Source organism: Poromitra crassiceps (genome assembly GCF_964638095.1).
Source record: "Poromitra crassiceps genome assembly, chromosome: 12".
NCBI lineage: Eukaryota > Metazoa > Chordata > Actinopteri > Beryciformes > Melamphaidae > Poromitra > Poromitra crassiceps.
The window spans coordinates 30602607-30628208 of record NC_139632.1 but is presented as its reverse complement, the minus strand read 5'-3'; the positions used below and the strand labels follow the sequence as shown (position 1 = coordinate 30628208).

Below are 25602 nucleotides of genomic sequence, written 5' to 3'. Positions count from 1 at the left end.
AAGACCCACAAGTCACCTTGATTCACCAGTTAGAACTACTACGGTTCAACTAATATGGGTGTGTCTGATAATGAATCCGATAGCCTATGTTTTGGATTAGAGGTGCTGATAGCTGAGATTTTGTATAAAATCAAATACGTGTTTGATAGGCTATTTACGCCTGTTTAGCCCAATTTTTGGGTGTCTTTTAATCAATCACCTAAACGCTAATATATTATATCATATTCTATAATATTATTTGATAGGCTATATTATCATAATTTGATCTGATCAGTGTTGTACATTACTGATGTAAAATCTTATTTTAGGGGTTAAAAAAACAAGAAGAAAAACACCATCCCGCAATGAAATAATGTTTGAAAAGTCTTGGGTGATTGATCTAATTATCTATCAGAAAACATTCACTTTAGTAAACGTAAACACACCTAACGTGATCTTTACACACTCCGAATGTATTCGGTGGCGCAAGGCACTCTGGGTATTGGATTCCTCCTCGCTGTCTCCCTTTGTACGCTACGTACGTAGCGCAAGATGGCGATATACACGTTCTTGAAAGGAGAGCAGTAGCGTGTTATTTCCCGGTTATATCCTTTCAGAAGTTTAATTTACAAACAAGACTCGTGTGTGCGGAATCGGATGATAGTATCACATCAACTCTGTAACCGGGGCTCCGTTTATCTCTGAGGGGAAGAAGCAGGCAAGCAGCTCCTGTCTTATGGGACTCGGGTAAATGGTTTAGCTGTGAAGCTAACGTTAGCTGTGAAAGAGAATGTTTGTCTAGTCTAGACTAGCCCAGGAGGAAAAGTTGCCGTCACTGTGTGAAAATGTCTAAAGTCCAGACGCTGAGAGCTGTGGTGAAGCAGCGCCTAACTGCGGCTGTTGGAGAGATATTTGGGCTGTTGTTTGACAGAACGATAGCAGACTACGAGGAGGAAGCTACTCGTTCAAGAGAGGAGATCGACCGACAAGGAAAACTGCTGGACGCCGTGCGGTTACACAGGGAAGCCTTGCCTCCAGACGTCCAGCAGCTGTTGGTTCCACTTCCCGCTGAGCAGCAGGAGTGGAGCCCCAGTCTGAAACAGGAGGACACAGAGCCCCCCCACATTAAAGATGAACTCTGGACCAGTCAGCAGGAAGAGCAGCTTCAGGAGGACCCAGAGCCCCCACATATTAAAGAGGAACAGGAGGAACTCTGGATCAGTCAGGAGGGAGAGCAGCTTCAAGGGCTGGAGGAGGCCCATATCATTAAGTTCCCATTCACTCCTGTCTCTGTGAAGAGTGAATATGAGGAAGAGAAACCTCAGTCCTCACAGCTTCATCAAAGCCAAACTGAGCATAACAGAGAGGCAGAGCCTCTAGCCAGCAGCTCAACTGAACAGATTAAAACAGAAGCTGATGGAGAGGACTGTGGAGTATCAGAACCAACCAGGAACTTAGATCCAGCTAGTAATTCACAACCAACTAGTGCTGACAAGACTTCACACTCTCCTGAACCTGAGACTGAAGACAGTGAAGATGAATGGATGGAAACTAGGGAACCTCAGTCAGGTTTAGACTATGTGTCAGTCTGTGATAAAGGTTTTGGTTGTAAAGAACACTTGAGACACATGATAATTCACACAGGCGAGACACAATATAATTGCTCAGTCTGTGGTAAAGGTTTTGGTCGTAAAGAACACTTGAAGAGACACATGATAATTCACACAGGCAAGACACGATTTAATTGCTCGGTCTGTGGTATAGGTTTTGGTCTAAAAGAACACTTGAAAAGACACATGATAATCCACACAGGTGAAACACGATTTAACTGCTCATTCTGTGCTAAAGGTTTTGGTCGTAAAGAACACTTGAAAAGACACATGATACTTCACACAGGTGAGACACAATTTAATTGCTCAGTCTGCGGTAAAGGTTTTGCTCGTAAAGAATCCTTAAAGAGACACGTGATAATCCACACAGGCGAGAAACAATTTAATTGCTCAGTCTGTGCTAAAGGTTTTGCTCGTAAAAAATACTTGAAGACACACATGATAATCCACACAGGTGAGAAACAATTTAATTGCTCAGTCTGTGCTAAAGTTTTTGGTCGTAAAGAACACTTGAAGAGACACATGATACTTCACACAGGTGAGACACAATTTAATTGCTTGGTCTGTGCTAAAGGTTTTGGTCGTAAAGAACACTTGATGAGACACATGATAATTCACACAGGCGAAACATAAATTAATTGCTCAGTCTGTGGTAAAGGTTTTTGGTCGCAAAGAAAACTTGGAAGACACACATGATAATCCACACAGGCAAGACACAATTTCTAGATGGAGCCATTTCCTCATATTTGGATAATCAATTACATGGAATTGATCCCTATACCAAACATGCGTAAATGATGGAAAATAGTAAACACCATAAAAATTACAAATTTGAAGCCTTAACTCCAGGATGAATGTCTAACATTATATAATTCATGCAAAAATGGCTGGAGGTCCAACAATTTCCCCTTTTGCAGTATTTATGGGCTGTGGGTTGTGAAATCTGATAGTGAGTGCTCAACACTCACTGTATGAACCCCTTTCACTTGCAGCTATTATTAATGAATGTGTTTTTGGTGCTGGTCCAACTTGTATCAATGTTTGTGTGTTTTCTGACTGGTGAACGGACCGGCGGTGGATAAATGTGTCCTGCTTTATGTATTTGTGAAGTGAAAGTTATTGTTTTTTTATTTAGTGTTCAGGTTTTCTCTCATTTGCTCCCCACTTGTACATGGCCAATTCCCCCTGCTGTACCGGTCGTTGCTCCACCCCCTCTGCCGATCTGGGGAGAGCCGTAGACTAGCACATGCTTCCTCCGATACACATCCAGCCGCTTCTTTTCACCTGACAGCGAGGAGTTTCACCTGAGTTTCTTTTTTAAACAATAATAGCAGCAATGAAATGCAGCTCTACGTGAACATGTTGATAGGGAGGGAGCTGGACAAAGTAGGAGGACATGACTGTTTAAGTTATGAAACTTCCTCTCACAAACAGCTGGTCAACTCCAAAGCTTTTTTATTTTTTTACTTCCATTAATGTTTGTGTTTGTAACAGGAACAGGAGCCGAGATGTGTTGTCATGAAATTAAATGTTTTCCAATAAACCTGTTTAGATACCACTATTTTGAACTCTGATCATTGATCTACTTAAATGTTGGATGAAGTGGAACGAGTTGTGCTGCAGCCTCATGTTATGATAGTTTATCCCATAGAGCCTATGGGATAAATATGGCATAGATATGGCATAGACAATAAACAATTGAGCCAAAATAGCCTGATATTGCTGTTTGACATATTTCAGACAGACTACACCAAATATGGTATATAAAAAGGTCTGTCTGAAGGTATTTGTAACTCTGGGAAAGTGGGAACAACTGTCAAATTCCCCACAACTACTGTATCTCTGAACTACGGTATATTAAATTACACACATTTATGCTATTCTATGTGATCTCCTTTTGATAACTAATGTAACATTTTTTCACTTCCATTCACTGAGCCTCCCCTGAAACGGTTTGGAGCCCCCCTGGGGAGGCCCGCCTCCCACTGTGAAAACCTCTGTTCTAGGAAGTACAGCAGATCGTGAACTGCGCCGGATCGCATGGCTGTTATTCGAACTACAGATTGTACACAGTAATTTTTGTATGACCGGCCCGCATGCACCGAGAACGAGCCGTAACGAGCCATGCAAGCTGGCAGGGGCTGCTGGCAGATGAACGGGGAGCTCTCGGTGTAGGCAACATGGAGGGAATTTAAACATTGCTCATCTGCATACTACTACCCACATTATAATGATACAAAGCTGGTTGAAAAGCGGTGAAGTGGCCCTTTAAGTGCGACTTGACCGTGTGCAAATGTCAGATGAAAGCTAGAGGGAGGAGGAAAGGCCTCAGCAGCTGGATGGATGCAGAGCAGCAGCAGGGTTGGCGGGCAGAGGGCTGGGTGGGGGATGGTTAGGCAGGGGTGTGGGGGTGGGTAGAGGTAGATTCTTCATTGCCTGAAGAAAATGTTAGCCTTCCTCAGAGTAGACCCGTCTGTCGTCTACAATAAGACTGTTTCCTCTCTGAATAACCCATAGCATCCTGTTTTTTTAACCTTCATTTGCTGGGGGAAGGTCTTTGCTGAGCGCATAATATTCTTTCTTTCAGCATCACTCACTAAGTATAAAACAAAGGTAAGGGTACTTTTATTCTCTGTCATGGATCAACACAGGAAAATTGTTGCTGTTCCTGCCGCCCTTTATCAATGATTATTATTTTCTCCTCCATGTTGGATTCATATTCAAGATTCAATCATGTATTACTTTGTCAAAAAGGTACCATACACAAGATACATACAATATATAAAACACTAAATAAATAAATACAAATGGGAATGTGGAGCTATAGGAACTAATCTTTGGCAAGGGGGGAGAATTTGGACAGTAGATATTTTGCTCAAATCTGATTGTTACCGTGCCATGATTTTCTGCTGTATCGGGGTTGAAGTTGAAGCTGAATCACAATCACACCATGCACAAGCGGTTTAATGCTTCGCATTAAAAATGAATAAAGGTGGTGCCGCCGTCTAGCAAAACTGCTCACAGTGGGGCTTCATGGTTAGAGATTAAATGTAATGCTCAAAGGCATCTAGACCGTTGAGAGAGGGGAAATGTGTGGTTAATTCACTCCACCCAGATTTCCCCAGGATTCAAATTGGCGACTTTCCGATCACAAGCCTGTTTCTCAAACCTTTAGAGGAGAACTTCACAGAAAAAGAATGCTGATCTATTTTGCACATGATCTCACACATACTGTATCTGAAAACTGTCAACAGTTATTGCAGTCATTCATTTAGTTTGACAGTTATTGAGAGTTTATTTGAGTTACAGTTGATGCCAGTGATGTCATTCATGCACAATTGACATAACTGGCATCAACTTACACTCAAATCAACTCTCAATAATTGCCAAACTAAATGAATGCCTGCAAAACTGTTTACAGTTTTTTCACATGTGTGAGAATGTGAGATCATGTGCAAACTAAATAAGCACTGATTTTTCACTGAAGTTCTCCTTTAAGTAACTGCATTCACAATGATACTGTGCCTTTATCACAAGCAGACAAAACGTTGAATGTACAGGCATTAACAGCTGCTTTCTCAGCCTAAATGCACTTTCCTCAATATGCAAAAGCACATGCAGACACATAAAGACATGCACAGGCTCACACAAACACAACACACAAACCGACACACACACTTCACTGCTTTCTCATCTAAGCTGATTGTGTCCATAAATCTGCTAGTGATATCTCAGGGGTTAAGAAGATGATGTTCCACTTCCTTCATGGTCAAGATCCTGTTTTCATTGCCCTGCTGGCGCTCTGTCTTTCCACCCAGGCAGAAGTGCAAAACAGAGAGAAGAAAATCCACCATAGAAGACCGATTTAACGGAGCACAAAGGAAGTCGACTTACAAAGGACTGTGGGTAATGTATAGGCTACTGTACTTCACCTCCGCCTATGTTTGCTGTCAAATTTACAACAAATGAACCTGAAATCTCTATTGTCAGAGAGCTGTGGGCTGCTTGTGGAGGTCTGAACTCGAGGCTGTGTCCACAACATGCTTCAGTACTACTACCCTGATCAGAATAACCAGATAGTGACTTTATCCCAGAGGGGAAACTCATCTGTCACAGCACCAACACCAATGTTGCACTAATACGCCTTTTTTCACAGGAGCCATTTTGTGTCTAAAAGGCAAGAAGTAACACAGGTGCAAGCAAAACATTAATGAGGGCGCCAGCACTGTCTGGAACGCCTAAATGGACTCGAAGTTGGAAACCCTCATTGATGTTCTGCTTGCACCTGGATTACTTCCTGCCTTTTAGAGACAAAATGGCTGCTGTGAAAAAAGCAGAGAGGCCTATATGAGAGAAGTCAATGATTGATCACTGTAAAAATGGGCTCTGATCTGAACTGAAGTAATAAATTAATATATTTTCCAATTTCCATTAGGTTGATGTTTTAAGAGTCTCTGCTGGGTCACAGCTAGGGCTGCAACTAAACTAACTCTTCTTGATTAATCGATTAGTTGTTTGGTCTATAAAATGTCAGAAAATGGTGAAAAATGTTGATCAGTGTTTCCCAAAGCCCAAGACGACATCGTCAAATGTCTTGTTTTGTCCACAACCCAAAGCTATTTAGTTTGCTGTCATAGAGGAGTAAAGAAAATATACACATTATAGAAGCTGGAATTGGAGAATTTTGACTTTTTTTTCCTTAAAAAATTACTCAAAACCATCAATCAATTATCAAAATAGTTGTCGATGAATTTTCTGTCAATCGACTTATCATCAGCATATCCTTATCTGACCGCGAGGCTTCATTGTTCAGTGATAATCATCCTCAAAGTTTTTGGAAGAAACTTTTGGCTGAAGAAAACAAGCACACAGATGGAACTGATCTAGATCCTCAGCTCTCTGCATTGCAGTCCCCTGGAACGCAATCAGGAAGTCAGGAAAGCCGCAGTGATTCAATGTTGGCTAAAAGGTGATGTCATATTAAAATGCAGTCTGCATTTTAGGAGTACAGCTCTTCTGTCCAGGCCAGAGTCTGTATAGCTTCAGGTCACTTCACGCCAACTCAGCCGGACATGGAAAAGCACTCAGCTGTGCCTCTCTCTGCTCTCTTCTGAAGGTCACCATCAGTACAGATAAGTAGAAGAAAAAAGCTGGGCCTCTTATTGTTAGGGGTTTTTTATATTCTCTTGCCATTTTGACTTCCTTTCATAATATAGTCAAGAGAATCAGTGAAGAATGAAGATGGGAGAAAGTGAGAGACGATGACATAGCACAACATTTAAGAGCTGGTCTTTTTAGTTTGTGTTATCCTTCTGGGTTGCCAGATGGGTGTGGTTTGATGCATGGCAACACTAGTGCCAGAACGTTCAAGCAACCACAGGAAAGTAGTTGAAAGTCAATTTAGGATACTTTTCTGTGATTGGCAAGTTACCGGATGTTAACTGAATTGTCCTGATGTGGTAAACAAACCCCACCTGGTACTCAAAGAAGAATAGAACAAATACGATTGACTTGTTAATGCTGTTTGAGATCTGACTCAAACTCCCAAAATTGCAACTACATGATATGACTTAGCCCTGCTGTAAAACTGAGCATCCTGGGGGAAACTGAACTTCCCAAAATAGACTCTGAAAGAGAGAGAGAAAAAAATCATAATTGAAGCATGCTTCTTGCCAATAGGAACAGCTGATGAGTCACCGGTCAAGCAAGTAATACTGCATTTCCCATAGACGACTGTTAGAACCACACAGAACTGCAATTTGATATTCGACAAATTCCTTCGCGCTCATCAGAAATCTTCCTGCAATCTCGCCCTCTCTCTCTGTCTTTCTCTCTCCTTTGTCATTTCCCCTGCACTCTCCTTTCTTTTCAAACAGAGGGATAGTATTGTTTATTTGACAGTCTGCCCAGTCTGCCAGTGGACAGGCAGAAATACATACGGCCACACGCCAGAGGTGTAAAGTAACAAAGTACAAGTCCAAGTTGGATTTGTAATTTTATTTTTATTTTTATAATGCTATATGTTTACTCTTAGTCGAGTAATTTAAATAATAGATATTCAACTTCACTACTTTTAAATGTACATTCCGTTACGGAGTAAATTCAGATTTTTGTTTTGCACACCAGACTATGAAATTAGCAATTTAGCACAGTAGAATTGAGATGGCTCACTAGCAGTCTCTGGTATTTTCTGAACTTGTATATTTGTAATTATAGAAATCTAACTCGTGATGCTACCAAGTTTTTATCCAACTGATTATACTTGATTTGGTAATCAATATTTAGACTTGGGACTTGTGCCTCAAGACGTGACATTGACTTGGGCCCTGGCGCTAATGGATGAGCAATTTAAATGTCCTTTCTGTTTGAAGCGTTGTGTAAAGCTCTGCACATAATCTGCACAAAAATGTGTAGAAACATTAATTCATTAGGGATTAACTGTGATCCTTCCCTTTGTCATTTCAATAATCAGGAGAAAAAAGACTGTACCAGACCTGCCACCAAATCCTCAGCTCTACTCAAATGAGAAAATGTTTTTTTTTATATATATATGTTAATATAATAAGCTTACAGTGGGTCAAAGATATAGCATTTAATCCTTCTGAACATGCTTCAAAACCTAGCACTTAAAGAATTGTATTTCTACCTGCTGTTTCTTCAGGTATGGCTGCAACACTGACTGACATTAAGTGATACAATCTTGGATTAATCTAAGTATTACAGTAAATAGATGGATATCTGATAGGTTAATAAGTACCTAACTAATAAACAGTTCTGGTCTTTGTCTACTGAATTGAGGAGTTACATCAGCTGTCTTATATTTCCCCTCCTCTCTTGAGTCTTTAAATGCCTCTAGATAAACAGGCTGCTGTTTGTTCAGGGCTGAGGACATTCTTCAGATGCTGAAGTCAGCCTCAGATCTTTTTACTGAAACACCTGAAAGCCCTGCAAGATGAATGTAGGTGGGTCTGGAAGCTGATGTCAGATCAGATGAAACACGGTCAGGTTGGTCAATCCAGCTGCATTTGGAGATGGACTCCTATCCTTTATACATGTTGTTGTTATTGATGCCCTATTGATGCAGCTCACCCTGGACATGATCTGTTCCACTCTGCCAGGCGCCACAGAGCACTGTACCCCCAAACCACCAACCAGACACAAAAACACTTTCTACCTACAGGCCATCACTCTGATTAACACTGAAAAATCTCTTTCACTTGAACACTTTCGCAGAACACTGGAACCATTTTACTTTGAACATTGTACCAGTTCAAACACTCAAAGTGCAGCAACCAGTAGTACCTACCCCATGTATAGAGCCCCCCCATGTATGCACACCACACACACATGCGCGCGCACACGCACACACACACAGCGAAATAACCATGGTTCATCCAACAATGGCTCAAAAGTGGCCCAACAAATAATCTCATAAAAAAGCCATATGCGTGGAAGCGTAGCCGCCGCAGAGCGATATTTATTCACTATTCAGGACTCAGAACATCTCGTAATGTGCCCGCTGTTCGCCCATCCATGAGAGCCGCCGGCACTGCAGGGAGTCCAGCACATGTCTGTGTAAAGACTTGGACAGGCTTCCATACTGCCCTGCTGCTCCTCACATCAAGAGCAGAGGGAGAGGACGAGAGAGAGAGAGAGAGAGAGAGAGAGAGAGAGAGAGAGTGTGTGTGTGTGTGTGTGTGTAATACAGGGGCTTATATATGCCGTATGTCTGCTTGTATGAATTCAACCCTCAAGTATTCTCTGCCCTAGAGCTTGGCAATGCTCACAACTACTACAACCCCCACCACACACACACACACACACACATACACACACACACACACACACACACAGGGGGGGGGGGGCACGGTGGCACAGTGGTAGTGCCGTCACCTCACAGCAAGAAGGTCCTGGGTTCGATTCCCACCTGGGACGCTGTTGGTACTAGTGGCACAGTATGTCTCTCCATGGAGGAGGACGAGCCAGGATGGGTCAAAAGAGGAGGTCAAATTTCACGGCACCTCCAAAGTGTGTGTGTGTGTGTGTGTGTGTGTGTGTGTGCGTGTGCGTGTGTGCATGCCACGATGGTGTTCTGACAAATAAAGACGGGGTTTGTCCATCTGGTTTAATATTAAACACACACACGCTAGCTCCACAACCACATATACACACGATAATACCCATTCAGTACACATTGCACATACGCAAGCAAAAGCACCCGCTCTCACCCTCCCCACACACACACACACACACACACACAGGCTGCCTGCTGGAGTGTAACCATAGTAACACAGCGCCTGCTCAATAGGGGTTGGGATGGAAGCAGAGGGAGAGAGAGAGAGCTGGAAGAGTGCATTCACTCTATTCATCCACTCTATACATGGATTGATGAATCAATTAAAAAGTAAATTAATAAGCACTCTGTATGTATCTACTGCTAACATGGATACATATATGATGACTGTAGCAGAAATGTTGCCATATCCAACACATCATGCAGAGGATTCCAGTGCCCATGAAAATGACTGTAGAGTCGACTAATGCTTTTTCTTTCATTCATCTCAATGCAGGCGGAAATCCTCCTTCCCCAAAACACAAGACCTTCACTGTACTTACAATGATCACAAATGGAATTACGGTAGCTTCTTTTTACAATTTAGAAATGCAGCAACTGATAATGCACTAACTGCTGCATAACGTAATAATGACTAAAATTATGACTTCATATGTGATACTTTCATCTGATGATGTAATAATGATATGGACTAATAACATGGTTATTATTCAAATGTTTTAATTGATTTTCAAAAAGAAACTACGACACATTTGACAAACTGTACCTACCTATTACCTACTATTTTAATGCCTGAATGAGTTTTCGCTTCATTTACATTATTACAAGTTTGCCAGGCAGCTGGCTGCTGGCCGGACAAATGACGTCTTCAGCATCCGACAGACAGACAGCTAGCTGCCTGGCAGCCAGATGACACATGACGTCATCAGTGATGTCACCAGTAACACCTGCATGGCGAATTCTGGCTTGTTTAGTAATGCAGTTCACAGCATTATTCTAAGATCGTGTCTTTCATACCTAACCAGTATTGGTATGGCAACTCAAGTAACCCTAATTTAATAGATGTTGAAACGAATCGATATCGAATCAAAACATTATTGTGAATCGAATTGGTATATCGTCGCTGATGCCCAGCCCTGTTGAAAAGTACCTCAAATGAGAACATTCAACAGAGTACATCAATGTCAGCCTTTTGCTCATTACTTCCAGCTATCCTCCCCGCTCACAACCACGCCTCATGTGGGCTGTAATCTGCAATCAATGCTAGAATAATATCCTCCGCCCACCTCCTCATCTCTCTCTCTCTGTGAGCACTCCAGGTGGGGGAGAGTGCCAGCAATACAGAATGTGTGTAGGCGACTGGGTGGGCGGCAACTGCAATTTGAATCAGAGGGAGAGAGAGAGAGAGATAGAGAGAGAGAGGGAGAGATAGAGAGGGGGGAGAGACAGAGGGAGATAGAGAGGGAGAGAGAGGGGGGAGAGAGAGGGAGAGAGAGAGGGAGAGGGAGAGAGAAAGGGAGAGAGAGGGAGAGAGAGAGAAAGAGAGAGGGAGGGAGAGAGAGAGAGGGAAGGAGAGGGAGAAAAGGAGAGAGAGGGAGGGAGAGAGGGAAGGAGAGGGAGAAAGGGAGAGTCTGCAATGCAGCCTTGTGAAAATGTGACTAATATGTGTTCAAACATGACATTATAGTCCTGTTTACATAAGACATTGAAACTCATGCGAAAACATGCTCTGAGCAGACATCATCAGCATTTAAACTGCTGTGGATTCTGTTCTACTCAAAACCATCTCAAACATGTCCTAAAAAAACATCCTCGCTTATTCCGAAAATGTCCGATAACTGAGCCAAACTGCTGGCGTGAAGAAAATCCCTCTCTTTCCTTAAAATATCATGCAACAGCATTCCATTACAATCCACTGCATTTAGCTGAGTGCAGCAGGTGGTAGGTGCTCAGTGTCTTGCTCGTGGAGACCATGGCAGCTGCAGGAATCAAACCCGTGACATGTATGAATGTGATAAGACGATCTTTCAAAGCATTAGACCACCCTGCCACACAATGTCCACCCCCATGTCTTTTCAGTGAACACCCCCCCCCTCCCCCTTGCAGATGTCCCGCCCCCACGCACAGCTCCAATCAGACAGCTTGGCCAGATCGACTCGTCAACCTTGAATCTTGGAGAAAAAGTCTTAAATAATAGACGAGCCGTCTCCTGAGCTGACATTTCATTGCTGCGACGAGCAACACTCGTCTTAAAAGGCATTTTAAAGGCTGCATTACAGTAAAGTGATGTCATTTTCTGAACTTACCAGACTGTTCTAGCCTTTCTATGATTTGCCTTCATCCACTTATGTAGTAATATCTACATGACTGATGATTAATATTGATCAAAATGTTTATTGTATAAATATTTTGTGAAAGCACCAATCATCACCCCCCTACCATATTGTCGCAATATCGATAGATATATTTGGTCAAGAGATGGTGTCTGACGTAATACTGTAACCGTATTTGTAATAATACTGTAAAATACAGATATTCGCCATTCTCATTAAAAACAATTCAAACTAAAAAAGATATATTTGGTCAAAAATATTGTAATATTTGATTTTGTTCATATCGCCCAGCCCCATGTTGTTTCAATAAAAGTGCTTGTGACATGTCACAGGTGGCTTTGACTTACTTACAACTGCACATTTAGCCCACTTTGTAGAAAATACCGACATTGTATATTGTGTATCACCATTCAGCCTAAAAATACAGAGATATGACTTTTGGTCCATATCGCACAGCCCTAGGTCCTGATAGGGAACAATAGCAGTCGTTTTCGAAAATCGCATTCAGTTGATTCAAGGCAAATTGTAAGAAATCTCCATCTAGCTTTCATCTGTTAGCGTTGATCACGACCCCACGATGCAGACTTCCTTCTATATACAATCAATGAAGATGTTTGGCATTGTGATGACTTGATGTAGTGCCAGTAATGATTCAACTCTGAGCTGTGAAATGTGTGAAATATCTGCATGTTGTGAGCTGAGCCCAACCTTCAACACTGTCATCATTATCAAAGCAGGGGGGCGGAAGATGGATGGCAGGAAGATGGCGGGAGGTAGGGGGAGGAAGGAGAGAGAGTGCAGGGGGGGGGTGTGAGGGTGTGAGGGAGATTCCCAGAGCATCATCAAAAGTTATAGAAAAGCCATCCTACAAAAGTGGGTCAGTCAGGTGATCTATAACAGGAGGGGGAGATTGGGGCAGCAAAAGTGCAGCTGATTTTGTTTTTTTAGATTTGGCACGTGGGATAGCCTGCAGGTTTTGGATGGATGCAAGTTTGTAATTTGGGGGGGGGGGGGCAGAGGGGACATGTCCCCCCACTTCTATGAAGGCAGTATTGGACCCCTGCACTTTTTGAAGTCCAAAAACTAACGTTATATTTTAAAAACGGAGATGCGGTAGGCACTAGGACCATGCAGCCGAGCTCAACAGTCATGTGACGTTACGTGACGTCTCCCGGTCAGGAAGAGAATTCCCCACTCATTTTCCCCATCTCCCGCTTTTTCTATTTTTACCTTTTGCTGGGGACTCCCTGGAACCCCCCCAAGGACCCCTGGGGGTCCCTGCCCGGACCCCACTTTGAGAGCCACTGGTGAAAGGGCTTAGTAGTGTGGAAATGTAAACAGAAGCTAAACCGTGTAGTGCCTTATCAGTGATTAAAATAATCCTCTAATCGATCCTGAACTTCACTGGCAGCCAATGCAGTGAGGCTCAAATGGCAGTGATGTGGGACCTACGGCCGGTCCTAGTCAACAGCCTATAGCTGCTGGGTGGGAGGAAGAGAGGAACGGGGGAGAGGAATGGAAGATGGATGGAAGAAAGGAATGCTATATTATACATTATATGCATGTATTTGTACCAATTGTACTGTTTTCCTTGTTTACCCATGCTTTTGTGTGAAGCACATTGAGTTTCCCTGTGTAGGAAATGTGCTATATAAATAAAACATTTCCTAAATTGTATTTGCCTGTATGGCCTGGCTTTAGTATCAAAAAAGCGGACTCGTATGCATTGAAAAACAACAAACAGAAATGCTTACATAAAAACAAATAGCATCAAATTCCACTTCATATAAAATGACGTTTTACTAGTATGAAGTGTAAATCCTAAAACTTAAATAATGGTTAAATTAGCATAATCAAGAAATGAAAAGCAGCCAGACTCTTCAAACAGACTGCAGGCATAGCGGCACACTGTGTGCTAATCATTTCTCAATTGTAGTTCACTCAAGCAATAAAAGCCTCCTATTGAGACTGAGAGAGACATGTCCTGTCTGTACTGAGCAGAGCTCCAACACAGACGAGCTAGAAGATGGAGAGAGATGACAGAAAGCCACGGGGCAGCCACTAGGGGTGGGCGGATCGATCCCAAAATATCGATACTCCCGATACCTGAGTCTCGTTTTGAAGATCGATCCTGACATCAAAATATCGATACTGAACACAGCTTTTGTGCGTGCATTCATGCAGGGCTTCTCCGCCTCGGATTTGCTGTTGTCGTGTCATCACATGTGCACTGAAACAACGAGTATACGTGCCTGGGCCAATAATAGTGCTTGAACGATATGCAGGGCGGGTCTTGTAAAGGAAGGCAAGCAGCAGAGCACAGAGTGGGATTGAAATCCGACGCGCACAATCGCATACAAAAACACACATGCCATTCTGTGATCTGATCACGGCTCAAAGGAACAGGAGCAGATCGTTGGGAGTTATTTTACATCAGTAAATGACTGTTGTGAAGTGTGACGTAGCCGCATGCAGGCTGTCCACTACTGTGGGACCACTAGCCTACTACCAACTTGTTTAAGCATCTGAGAAACAAGAAAGAGAGCTCTGACCTGCAGAAAAGAAGGGAGGAGGAGGAGGGAAATATCAGACAGACACCCCCCCCCCTCAACACAGAGATAGACTCCACGGGCAGTCTTTTCACAGAGGAAAATAATATCCAGGTATATAATAGTTAAATTAATATTAAGGATCTTCAGCATTGGTTAATGTTACATTTTCAAACTGTATCGGTCATAATTTATAGTGGTTGATAAATTGATAAACCTATTGATAAACCTCATAAATAATGACACACTGCTCTCCCCTACATGAAATTTCATAAGCCATATTTAATAATAAAAAGTATCGGTATCGATATCGGCAATTCTGGACCAGTATTACTTGGTATCGGATCGACACCAAATTCTGCAGTATCGCCCACCCCTAGCAGCCACAGCCCCAAGGCCTGAAGAGTGAGCTCATCACAAGAACCAGTTTGAATCTCCATACAGGCTCGCATGGGTGAAGTCAATGAGTAATACTCAGCGGTGGCACAATACAGTATATCAAAATTCATATCACAATATAAAAATGTGACAATACGTAATAGTATGGGGGGGGGGGGGGGCAGAAAGATTTACTGCAATATCAGCTACATTTTATTCTGCAGTAGTAATCACAAATGAAAAGGCTTGACCATCACGATTCCACATGCTGTACATTGATTTAATTTACATCTTTTTTATTTTTTTTAGCATTTTGCAATTTGCAACATTTGTAAATTGTTTAGATTCTAGCAAGCCAATGCCATTGTACTTGTGGTAGGGGTGTGTCAAATCGCATTGTTACAATTCATATTAATATCGTCAAAAGCATTTCGCAAAATGTTTTTGCAGCTTTTTGTTTTTGCTCCAAGTGAAATGTTTTATGGTCACTCACGATTCAGTAGGTGGCTGGTTGGCTTGGTTCCAGGCTTTTAAAATCTTTATAGAAGGATGTTTGGAAACATCTATGGAGAAAATGAATGGGGAGTTCTCTGATGGAACGGGAGCTGAGAAAAAGTAGGCGGTCGCTGTTGAGCTCTATTTGTGGTGTACAAGAGTGTGAGTATGTGAAAGTGTGTAACCCCTCCTCTTCCTGCAACTGTGCTCCTAGTAAACCTGTAACCCCTCCTCTTCCTGCAACTGTGCTCCTAGTAAACCTGTAACCCCTCCTCTTCCTGCAACTGTGCTCCTAGTAAACCTGTAACCCCTCCTCTTCCTGCAACTGTGCTCCTAGTAAACCTGTAACCCCTCCTCTTCCTGCAACTGTGCTCCTAGTAAACCTGCCTCTCCAAAACATGTGAGAAGACAGACAGACAGAGAACAGAAGAGAAGAGAGCATGATGAGCGTGAAACAGGCCTCAGGGACGGAGGAAAGAGGAAAGTCTGTAGAGGCTGTAAAGCAAAACAACATCAAAGATGATGATGACAGAAGGACCGGGTTCAAATTCCACGACCACTCTTGGGAATACACTGAGTTATGACATCATAAATAACCCCATGCTCACAAAACCGTTAACTGTGTTTTGTCTACATGCCACAGTGGCTGGTGAATCCCCACATTAACTGGCTTCTGATTATATGAGCAGCCAGTTCTATTGTCAGAATACAAAGGCACTTCTGGATGATGGTTGGTGGCCAAAGTGGCTGGTAGAGTGGACGAGGCTGATCAGTCTCACCCCGCGGCTGGTGGCTGCTGAAGAGATAATTAAGTGATCATTTGGCCGGTGGCTGGTGGTGATGTCACACCATGCTTCCCACTCCGCCCATGAGAGACAGTCCTAAAATTAAATGGTGTGTCCAGCAATAGACCCTTCTCACGGGGGCCATTTTGTGTCGAAAAGGCAGGATAAACACAGGTGCAAGCAAAACACTAATGAGGGTTTCCATCTTCCATGATTGGAAGTTGGAAACCCTCATTAGTGTTTTGCTTGCACCTGTGTTTATCCTGCCTTTTCGACACAAAATGGCCCCCGTGAAAAGGGTCCATTCTCAGGAACCCGACCGTCCAGGTTCTTGCCAATATTAAGAAGAAGCCGACACTATGGGACTTTGTCTCACTGATGATGATTAATGACAGCTGGAGAGACGGAGGACAACACTGCCTTCTGCCTAGTGGTCAGCCGAAGCCAGCAGGACTGAGTGAATCAGAAGGGTGTAGAAAAACCCTGGGTAGGGGGCGCCAAAAACGGTGTGTTTATTTGCCAAAACAAAAGCCTAAATGAAGATGGCGATAACAATCAAAACAATAGAAATTGTAAGTTTGACTACAGCAATGGCCAAATCACAAGAGGTTGCAGGGTTTTTGAGACTGATAAGTCTGCCAAAATAACAATCTCCCTGGCCTACAAATCAGGTTGCCTTCGTCAAAAGTCTTTCATTATATTCAGTACATTCCAAGGCGTAGCACCTCACCTTTAAAGCTACAACATGTTTGATGTGTGTTCATGCCTAAATCCCCAAGTTAGCCTGGAATTGTCATTTCAATAACGTTTGTGATGTTTTGGGCCATATAGCATTGGCTTTGGGGGACTGGGTTGTGGCTATAAAGGTGTTGCTGTGTCTGCTTCTCCCACAACCATGGAGACTCCTCCTTGTGTTTGTCTTACATCACTCTATGATTTTCTACAATTGATTGTTGATGAGTTAGATCCAGTTGGGCTCATTCTCTGTGAAGTCCTTTCAGACATGCTTGAGATAAATGCAAATCAATTAACCTGAACTTAAACTAGATGCCATTTCAAGGTAGACTCAACTCATCAAGATGAGTGACAGGTGTTGGGCCAGGAACTTGACCGACTGAGGCGGAGAGAGCGAGTTAATTTAATTTATTATTATTATTATTATTATTATTAACTCATTGAGTGCCAGCCACTTTTGGAGAACGGACGCTCCCAGTGCCAGAGTTTCAGAGCGTTTTCAGTGATTTCTCGAGGCCCACAGAATATTGTGTGATATTACTATGTAAACACTGAACACGCACAAAGAACGATGAGACTCTATTCTATCATCTGCAAAAAAAAGTTTATTGATCCCAATTTCCGTTCTTTAGTTATGAGCCGGAGAAGATAGCTTGATTCATCCAAAAACAGCAATTTTTTTCTAGAAGCTGAGATAATGGGCCTTTTGTGAAATTAAACATTTCAAGCACATCACTGACTCTGAAGCTAATCTTTTCTAATGTAGTCACACCTCAAAAATAATTTCCTTCAATAAAACAGTGAAGGCCAGGGAATTTTGTTTGGCAGAATAATATTTTTTAGCTACAACCAGCAGCGCTGGCCCCTGCGTGCGCTGCTGGTTGCAGCTTCTTGCTGGTCTTGATTTGCTGCTGGTGGGCATCGGATATTCTGGCTTGCGTTTGTCAATCCTGTCCTGCTGCCTGGGTCTGTCTGGGTGTTGTGTGCTGCTCTGCGTGCCCCCCCCCCCCCCCCCCCCCCACCCCACCCCGCCCCGCCTCGCCTCAACTGCACACTCCTCCTCCTGTCTGTGGTGGCTCTCTGCTGAGTTTGCTGTGCGCACAGTGAAGGGTGCGCGACATCCAGCTTTTTTACAGCGTTCCGCGTGTGTTTGTCACCGGCAACCATGCTTCCAGTTGAGAATAATAACAACTCCACGGCTGATCATGCCGATGTGCTGTCGCAACCGACACGGAGCGGCTCAATTGTGGGAGCAGATTGGCTGCTGCAGGCACAGCTGCAGTAACGTTATGCTTCCTGCATATCGATGCATACGGATGCGATGCGATTTCCGTTTCCATAACGACTTCTTCTTTGTTTTTTCCTTGCCTTTCTGTTATGTGGAGAGCACTGTCGCCACCTAAGGGTTCTGTAAAATAGGTTAGACACATTCAATAGCAACCATATTGTAAGAGGCGATGTAAGAGGCTTAGATCGACACCCCCCCGTCAAAAAACACAATTGACGAACATGTCCGTCCTTGGCACTCTACGTTACTATTTGAAATGACGAACATGTTCGTCCATGGCACTCAATGAGTTAATAATATATATTTTTTACCTTTATATGGGGGAGACTCACAGAGAGCAATGCTCTCGTTTTCAGGAGCACCTTGTTCACACATTCACATTCACACCTGGAAGCTGACCTGTACAATTACAGTCTGATCTACTGGCCACTGGAGCGGTTGGGGTTAGGGGCCTTGCTCAAGGGCACCTCAGTGGTGGTAATGAGGGAGGGGCAAAGTGCTGCTTTTTCAATTTCTCCACCCAGATTTATCGTGCCGGTCCGGGGGATTGAACCGATGGATGATGGATATAGGAATATTCCCAAATGTATAACAATTCATATAACATTGCTAACAGCAAGCCCACACACTTCCCCCAGTCTCTTACCATGTGGAGAGGCCTCTTGCACAGGTCCCTCTCCGTGACGAGTCTCTCCTGGTCAGTGACGTAGAGTCCACGCTGGGCGAGGGCCTGGATGACGGCCTCGTGGCCTAGCAGAGGCATGGTCAGGATGAGGCTGCCCACCCTGCAGTACAGCTCTGCGGACAGCAGGAGGCCCCGCACAGGAGGCTTCAGGTGCTCCTGCTCGTACTGGTCGGTGTAGAAGGGCTCCCTCAGGTCTGCTGGGATGCTGTCTGGATGGTGGAGGGGAGAAAATGATTTTATATGTGCACCAGTATTCTTCAATAGAGCATAAAATATAACTATGACCCTAGAGTATAACAGAGAAGTGCAGGGGAAAGAAATAAGTATGAGATAGAAACATAGACTGTGACAGATGGAGAGACTCTGGTTCCCTGACTCCCAACTCGCTCAAGTTTTTGGCCTACTTTGACAAGGTTAGGAATGAGAAGTGACTGAGGTTAGGGGTTGGTGTCTCATGGACCCCTTGCGTGGGATCATGCGCATTGTCTTTTGCAAGCACATAAGCACTTTGTGCAGCTGATAGCACCAAGTTGTAATGATGAATGTCAATGACGTACAGTATGTATTTTTTGTTGTTTTTTACCTGTGTCTGAGCCTGTTTGTCTTGTTCGTATGTTCTATAAAAATTAATTAAATTAATTATAATTAAAATATATATTAAAAAAAAGAAACAGACTGTGACGTCCCCCATTGGTTTGTGAACTCCCATTTTGAAGCCTCGAGTTTGGCTTTTTGACCGTCTTGGTTATTTGGAGCCAGAAGCAGCTAGCGTGAGACCAGTGGTTTCCCACAGAGCCGCATGCTACTGGACAGGCGACCTGTCAATCAAGCCCCATAAACATAGTCTGCCTTATCATCTATTTTACTCTAAATGGGAGAATAATTTACAAAATGAACACCATACTGTATTGAAGAAGAGTTGAAACTGGCATTTGAGACCATAATCTCATTCGCAAAGTGTTTACTGAGGTCATCAATCAAGTGAGAACTAGGGTCATTTTCCCATTGACTTCCATACAATCAGACTTCTTTTTGAAGACAGTGGAGTCGCCCCTGCTGGCCATTAGAAATAATGCATTCATCAGAGGACAGGAACTAGTACTACCCAGTCGAAATTACAGTATTAAAGAGTAGAAATGTATGCTGCCTTTGTGCCATTTCTCATGAATGAGGAGGAAGATAGTTGATTCTCTGTCATTCCCTGACTTTGGCGAGCCTGATTCATCTCTCACCACCGTGTCAAGGCAGCACCTCGACATGGAGACGTGCGGATAGACCTTGCCGTTGCTATAGCAACTGCAGCAGGAGTGGAACCCGATCGATTCATAGTCTGTATCGCTGCAGCCTTCGGCTCCCTGGGAACACCCCTCTCACATAAAAGAGAGAGGCTGTGTGTGTGTGTGTGTGTGTGTGTGTGTGTGTGTGTGTGTGTGTGTGTGTGTGTGTGTGTGTGTGTGTGTGTGTGTGTGTGTGTGTGTATCACCTCGAGCAAGTCCACTGAAAGCACCACAAATAATTCAAAACATTATATCTGTTGAACAGCTAATTTCTCAGATAAAATGTAATCACAATGACTTGGCTTCAGAGTCAATCGATCGGACCATAAGACCACTTCTTGTGTTGGCATTAGGTGGCGCTATGACTATGCGTGTGCGTGTGTCAGAAGTTCGGCACGGCACTCCATCCGGTTCCCAGCACTGTGCCTTCTATTCTCCATGCACAGCTAGCTTGTTGTAAAGGGGAACATGGTCGGCCCACTCTCCACTCTCCATCCCTGGTTTCTCTCTGGAGTTCTATTTTTGGAATCAGCCCATTTCATTCAGTCCTGATTGAAAATACACAGAGGACCTGTGAGGGATCTCATGTATTCTACGAGTGGTGAGGAATCATCTGCTTTGTGCCTACAGCAGTGGCACGTCATTTTGTCTGCACACACCCTTACGCTGTCTGTAATACTCAGACACACCAAGCTCCATTACTTAAATGCAGCGGTGAGACTGAGTATATAATCATAATCTGTATTTGTACTTTATTTATATATTTCAAGTTTTTAATTGTTGAATTTTCCTTGTTGGCCTTGGGAAGAATGTCTATTACCATCCATGGCAATAACTAATAGGGATCATCTGAATAGAATAGAATAGAATAGAATAGAATAGAATAGAATAGAATAGAATAGAATAGAATAGAATAGAATAGACAAATCGCCACCTCAGCTGTAGAGCTGCAACGATTAGTCGATTAATCAATTAGTCGATCGGCAGAAGATTAATTGCCAATTTTTTTTTTTATCGATTCATCATTCAGACTAATTTTTAAGAAGAAAAAAGAAAAAAAATCTCTCGTTCCAGCTTCTTAAATGTGAATATTTTCTGGTTTCTTTAGTCTTCAGTCACTAAAGTGTTGGTCAGGAGGACAAAAGAAGACATTTGAGGGCGTCATCTTGGACTTTGGGGAAAAAGTGATCGACATTTTTCACCATTTTGTGACATTTTATAGACCAAGCGACTAATCGATTAGTGGAGAAAGTAATGGACAGATTAATCGATAATGAAAATAATCGTTAGTTGCAGTGCGGCTCACACCTGAAGCCTGATAGCTCATTTATTTGTGCATTCATTGTACAACTGGATTCACTGTGTGACTGTGTCTGTTGATCTGTCTGTAGCGGTGCTATCAAGACAGATTCTCCCCCAACATACAGAGCATGGAGAGAATTACTTTCTCTTTGAACTTACAGCTTGACAAGTATTCTAAGTACTGGGAGAAATGGATTGTGTTTACATGTACGAACTGAGTTGAATCCCCCACTAGTAAGTATATGTATGTAAAGGTGACCAACTGTCTGTTTTGTTTTGTTTTTGTTTTGTTTTCCAGTATGTTCTACTTGTGCTTTGTTTCATGAAAATGTACAAAAATAAAGTATAAAAAAAAAAGACAGATTCTCCCTCGCCATTTATTTGACTTGGTCAACCTGGTGATTGTGATTCTGAGGGGAGACTAGTGTGCAGACAAACGGTAAAATCCTGATACTGGAAGATCAAAATGGTGCCAATGTGACTGCGACAGGCACAAGTACATAAATGCTGCATATTTTATAGCACCCACTCTCACTTTCAAAAGCCACTGAAAGCTTAATTATCTCTCTTGCATGAGTAAGCTGAGCGTATCGGTATCGCAACTCGATAGGTATCGACCGAAATAACCCAGTACCAAGTACTATCGAAACTTCCCAGTCAAACGATACCTGCATTCGATCCTTTTTGTAAATGGATCTACGTAGGGGAAAAACTACTATTTGTATGGTTCTGAAAACAGCCAATCACCACAAGCGTTCTTGGATTGAATGTGACGTGTGATTGGCCCAATAACACAGCAGCTTCAACCCATACTGTCTGTGGTGGTGAAGTGTATTTGACAGAGTTGGCAATTCAGCGTGCCAAGATGCCACTAAAACATTTTTAAGAGCATGGCTATACTACATGCCTGTGGCGTCTGATAAATAAAGCATACAATGCAGAAGGATTATCTCAGGAAAAACTGGGAATACGAGACAAGACCTCATCAAGCATGGACAAAACTTGGAGGGGGGGAAGGATTTAATGTACTCTATTGGTAATTTGGTATCATATCTTTTTTTCTCTCTTATTTTTTTTGAATGATAGCCTACCAGCCCTAACCTCAGCTACGAACTCCTGGGCATTTTACTTCAGTGTAAGTGAATGTAACAAATGTTAACTTAGGGTTTGCATTGCCATGTCACTTTGTTATTGTGGCTGTGGTGATCCTCTTGTTGCGTCGCGTATTGTCATTATGGAATAAAAATGATTAAATAACATAAATCACAATAATTAAAATCAATCACACCACATGCTTCCTTGCTCAGTTCTGAATTGCTGCTCATTTTGGGGGGATGACTGTTTTTATCTACATGTATTCTAGGATGTAAGCCATATCTGATTCAGCCTACATGGTTGCCTAAACCTACAACCTGAAGGGAGTGGCTCAGATTCAAGATTGTGGTGAAGTATTTTTCACTCATTTGCAGGGAATGTGGGTGAGTGTTTTTTTTTATTTCTTTTGGCCAGGAGAGACCCTAATTATAGCTGTAGGGCCTGGTGCCAATCAGACAAGCTTTTCCACATTAAAGATTTCAGTCCAGAGAAGTTCCTCCTCTCTGCTCTGTGACATCATCTGCTCGAATGTGTACAGCAGAAGCCTTGTGCGTGTGCATGTGTGTGTGTACATGTGCATGTGTGTTTGTGCGTGTGTGCGTGTGTGTGTGGAGGGGGCCTAGAAGTTTAAGAGACCATCCAGCTGGAAGGTCATAGGTTTGATCCCCACAGAAGCCAACATGTCAACAGCCATGTGTCCTGTCTCTGAGAAAAAACACTGAATCCCCACCTGAACTACCATGGCATGTTGCCTAGCCTATAATGATGTTAGCTAATTAAAGGGCAATAAATATATTTACGGTCACATGGCACAGAATTATCATCATATATCTGCACAGCGGGTTGATAAGAACAGAATGATCAGAATATTAATTTCTGGTTTACAAAACTAACTTTTTCAGCTCTGTGGGGAACGGTGCTACAAGCAAGCAAACACCACCGCTAGACATTTCAGCAACGGACGCTACAAAAGCCTCATTAGGCAAAAAGCAAGTGACACAGCAGTATTATTGTTGCAGTATTTTACATGGTGGTATATTACCTCTTCACTCCATGTCTCTGTTGGTCTCTGTTCTAATTAGCTTCAGTAGCTTTCTCCTCTCTACTACTGTGAAAAATGTGACTTTTTGTTTGTGTCAGACAGTTGTAGGCCCCCCTGACTAATTAAATGGGGACAGGAGAGCTGCTGTAATTCCTACTGGTGGATAGAGATGACTTCACGCCCCTTTTTAAACATGCAAATCCATCCAGTCAGTGAGACCAGAAGAGATTTCAGTGAGCTGATGATATACAACAAAGACTGATTCAAGTGCTACCAGGTATTTCACATACAGCGGGCAGCACTACACTTGTTATAACATTTGTATTCATACTAAATAGGGTTTAGTGGTTTACCCACCTGTTTAAAGTAGACTGGCATAGACATTTTATTTATGATGATATGCAGAGTTTACATCTGAGGGAATAGCGTCAAAGTGATGTAATAAGATAGCAGGCCTTTACAGGAAAAACAAAATACAGTAATACCTTTCTGAAAATAGGTTGCATATTCTGGTTGGTGACTTAGGCCTATCCACCTTTTTTTTATTTACCACTACATCACTGCTACTAAGGCAAATATCATGATAAAGCCCTGGACCCTATAGGCACAAATGCCCCATGTGATTTGGCCCTTTTCTAAGCTTGACAGGGATGCAGTCAGTGTGCTTTGAAGATGACATCACCTGGGACAGTCCGTCACCTTGTTTACACTGAACGGCTCCCATCCATCCCAACATGGAGGAAGACATGTATTGATCACTGAGAACCACCAGGAAATTGGTTTGATCTATCCCCTTGGGACATTATGTAGATGCTCCGCAATGGGGAAATAAGGCTGTTCAAGATTGAGAACCAAATCTCTATGACATTCCTGTAGTATTCATACCTGAGATAGCCCCCACTACAAGTCCCTATTATAGGGACTTGTAGTGGGGGCTATCTCAGGTATTCAATAATTGCGAGCTTTTTTTATATGGTATATCTATAGTTTTTTTGTCATATCAATAATAAATAGGCCTAGACGATTTTACAAAATAAAACTTGTAAATATGATTCTGCATGCATTGTGCACTGAACTATGCAGGCAGGCACATCACCTACCTGTCCCATACGCTTTGGCCACCAGCCATGTGAGGCTGCAACAGATCTTGGCTCGGGAGAAGTCATAGTGGTCGAAGGGCTTTACTGCTGGAGCAACGAAGGTCTTCTTCAAATCCCGGACGTCCTGAACTTCACCCATATCTCCCTCTCTCAAGTGTCCTCTGAAACCCTATGAAGCGACAGAGACCCAGCGCATCCCACAGCAACCCCCTGCAAACAAATAAACCACTGTGGAATGTGGGGATGCTGCGCCTCTCTGTATCCTATTCACAATTCATTCAGTGAGAAATTGTGTTTGAATTGTCGACTATTCGTCCCGTTCCTTCTCGCTGACACAATGACTCGCTGCTCTTGGTGTTTCTTCGTCCATTCTGCTCTCTACCAGTTGAAATGGGCTCCGTCCAAAGAGCTGTCAAGCATTCCCTGGATTTCACAGGAAAACCTTCCCGCCAGCTGCAAGAAGAGCAGACATATTCCCATTATTTGGATCCACCAGACTCACGGCTTCTTCCTGTCATGCCCATGTCCGTCTGACTGTGAGCGTGTGTTTTTTTTGTATTCCTTCCTTGCCTCCTCTGTTCACTCTCGGTGCCTTCGTGCAGTTTTCCTGCAGCACTGTTGAAGCGCTGCTGCGGCTGTATTACGCATGCGCGGACTACCCAGCCAATTTCTGTGCCACGTCTGCTGCATTCAGGTGCTGTAGGGGATATCCTAATTAGGATTTGGGGCCCGGTGTTAACATTACTTTACTTATTACTTTACTTATTACGTATATCACCTGGTCTGCTTTACAGTTGCAATGTAATGAGTATCTTCTTAACAGCTTGCAAAAACAAAACCTGTTAATTATTATCCCAGCCTTCCCCAAATAGCAC

The 25602-nt window shown here is 42.9% G+C and overlaps 1 protein-coding gene across 1 annotated transcript in view; it reads right to left on the bottom strand.

Annotated features, from left to right (window-relative positions):
- camsap2a (calmodulin regulated spectrin-associated protein family, member 2a) overlaps positions 1–24866 on the bottom strand; it is a gene marked incomplete at both ends in the record, with an annotated part of 72450 nt that extends 47584 nt beyond the window's left edge. Inside the window, 2 exons of the mRNA XM_083647492.1 lie at positions 18873–19120; positions 24728–24866. Coding sequence (XP_083503618.1) covers positions 18873–19120; positions 24728–24866 — 387 coding nt within the window. The remainder of the gene's footprint in view (positions 1–18872; positions 19121–24727) is intronic.
- Positions 24867–25602: the final 736 nt, after the last annotated feature.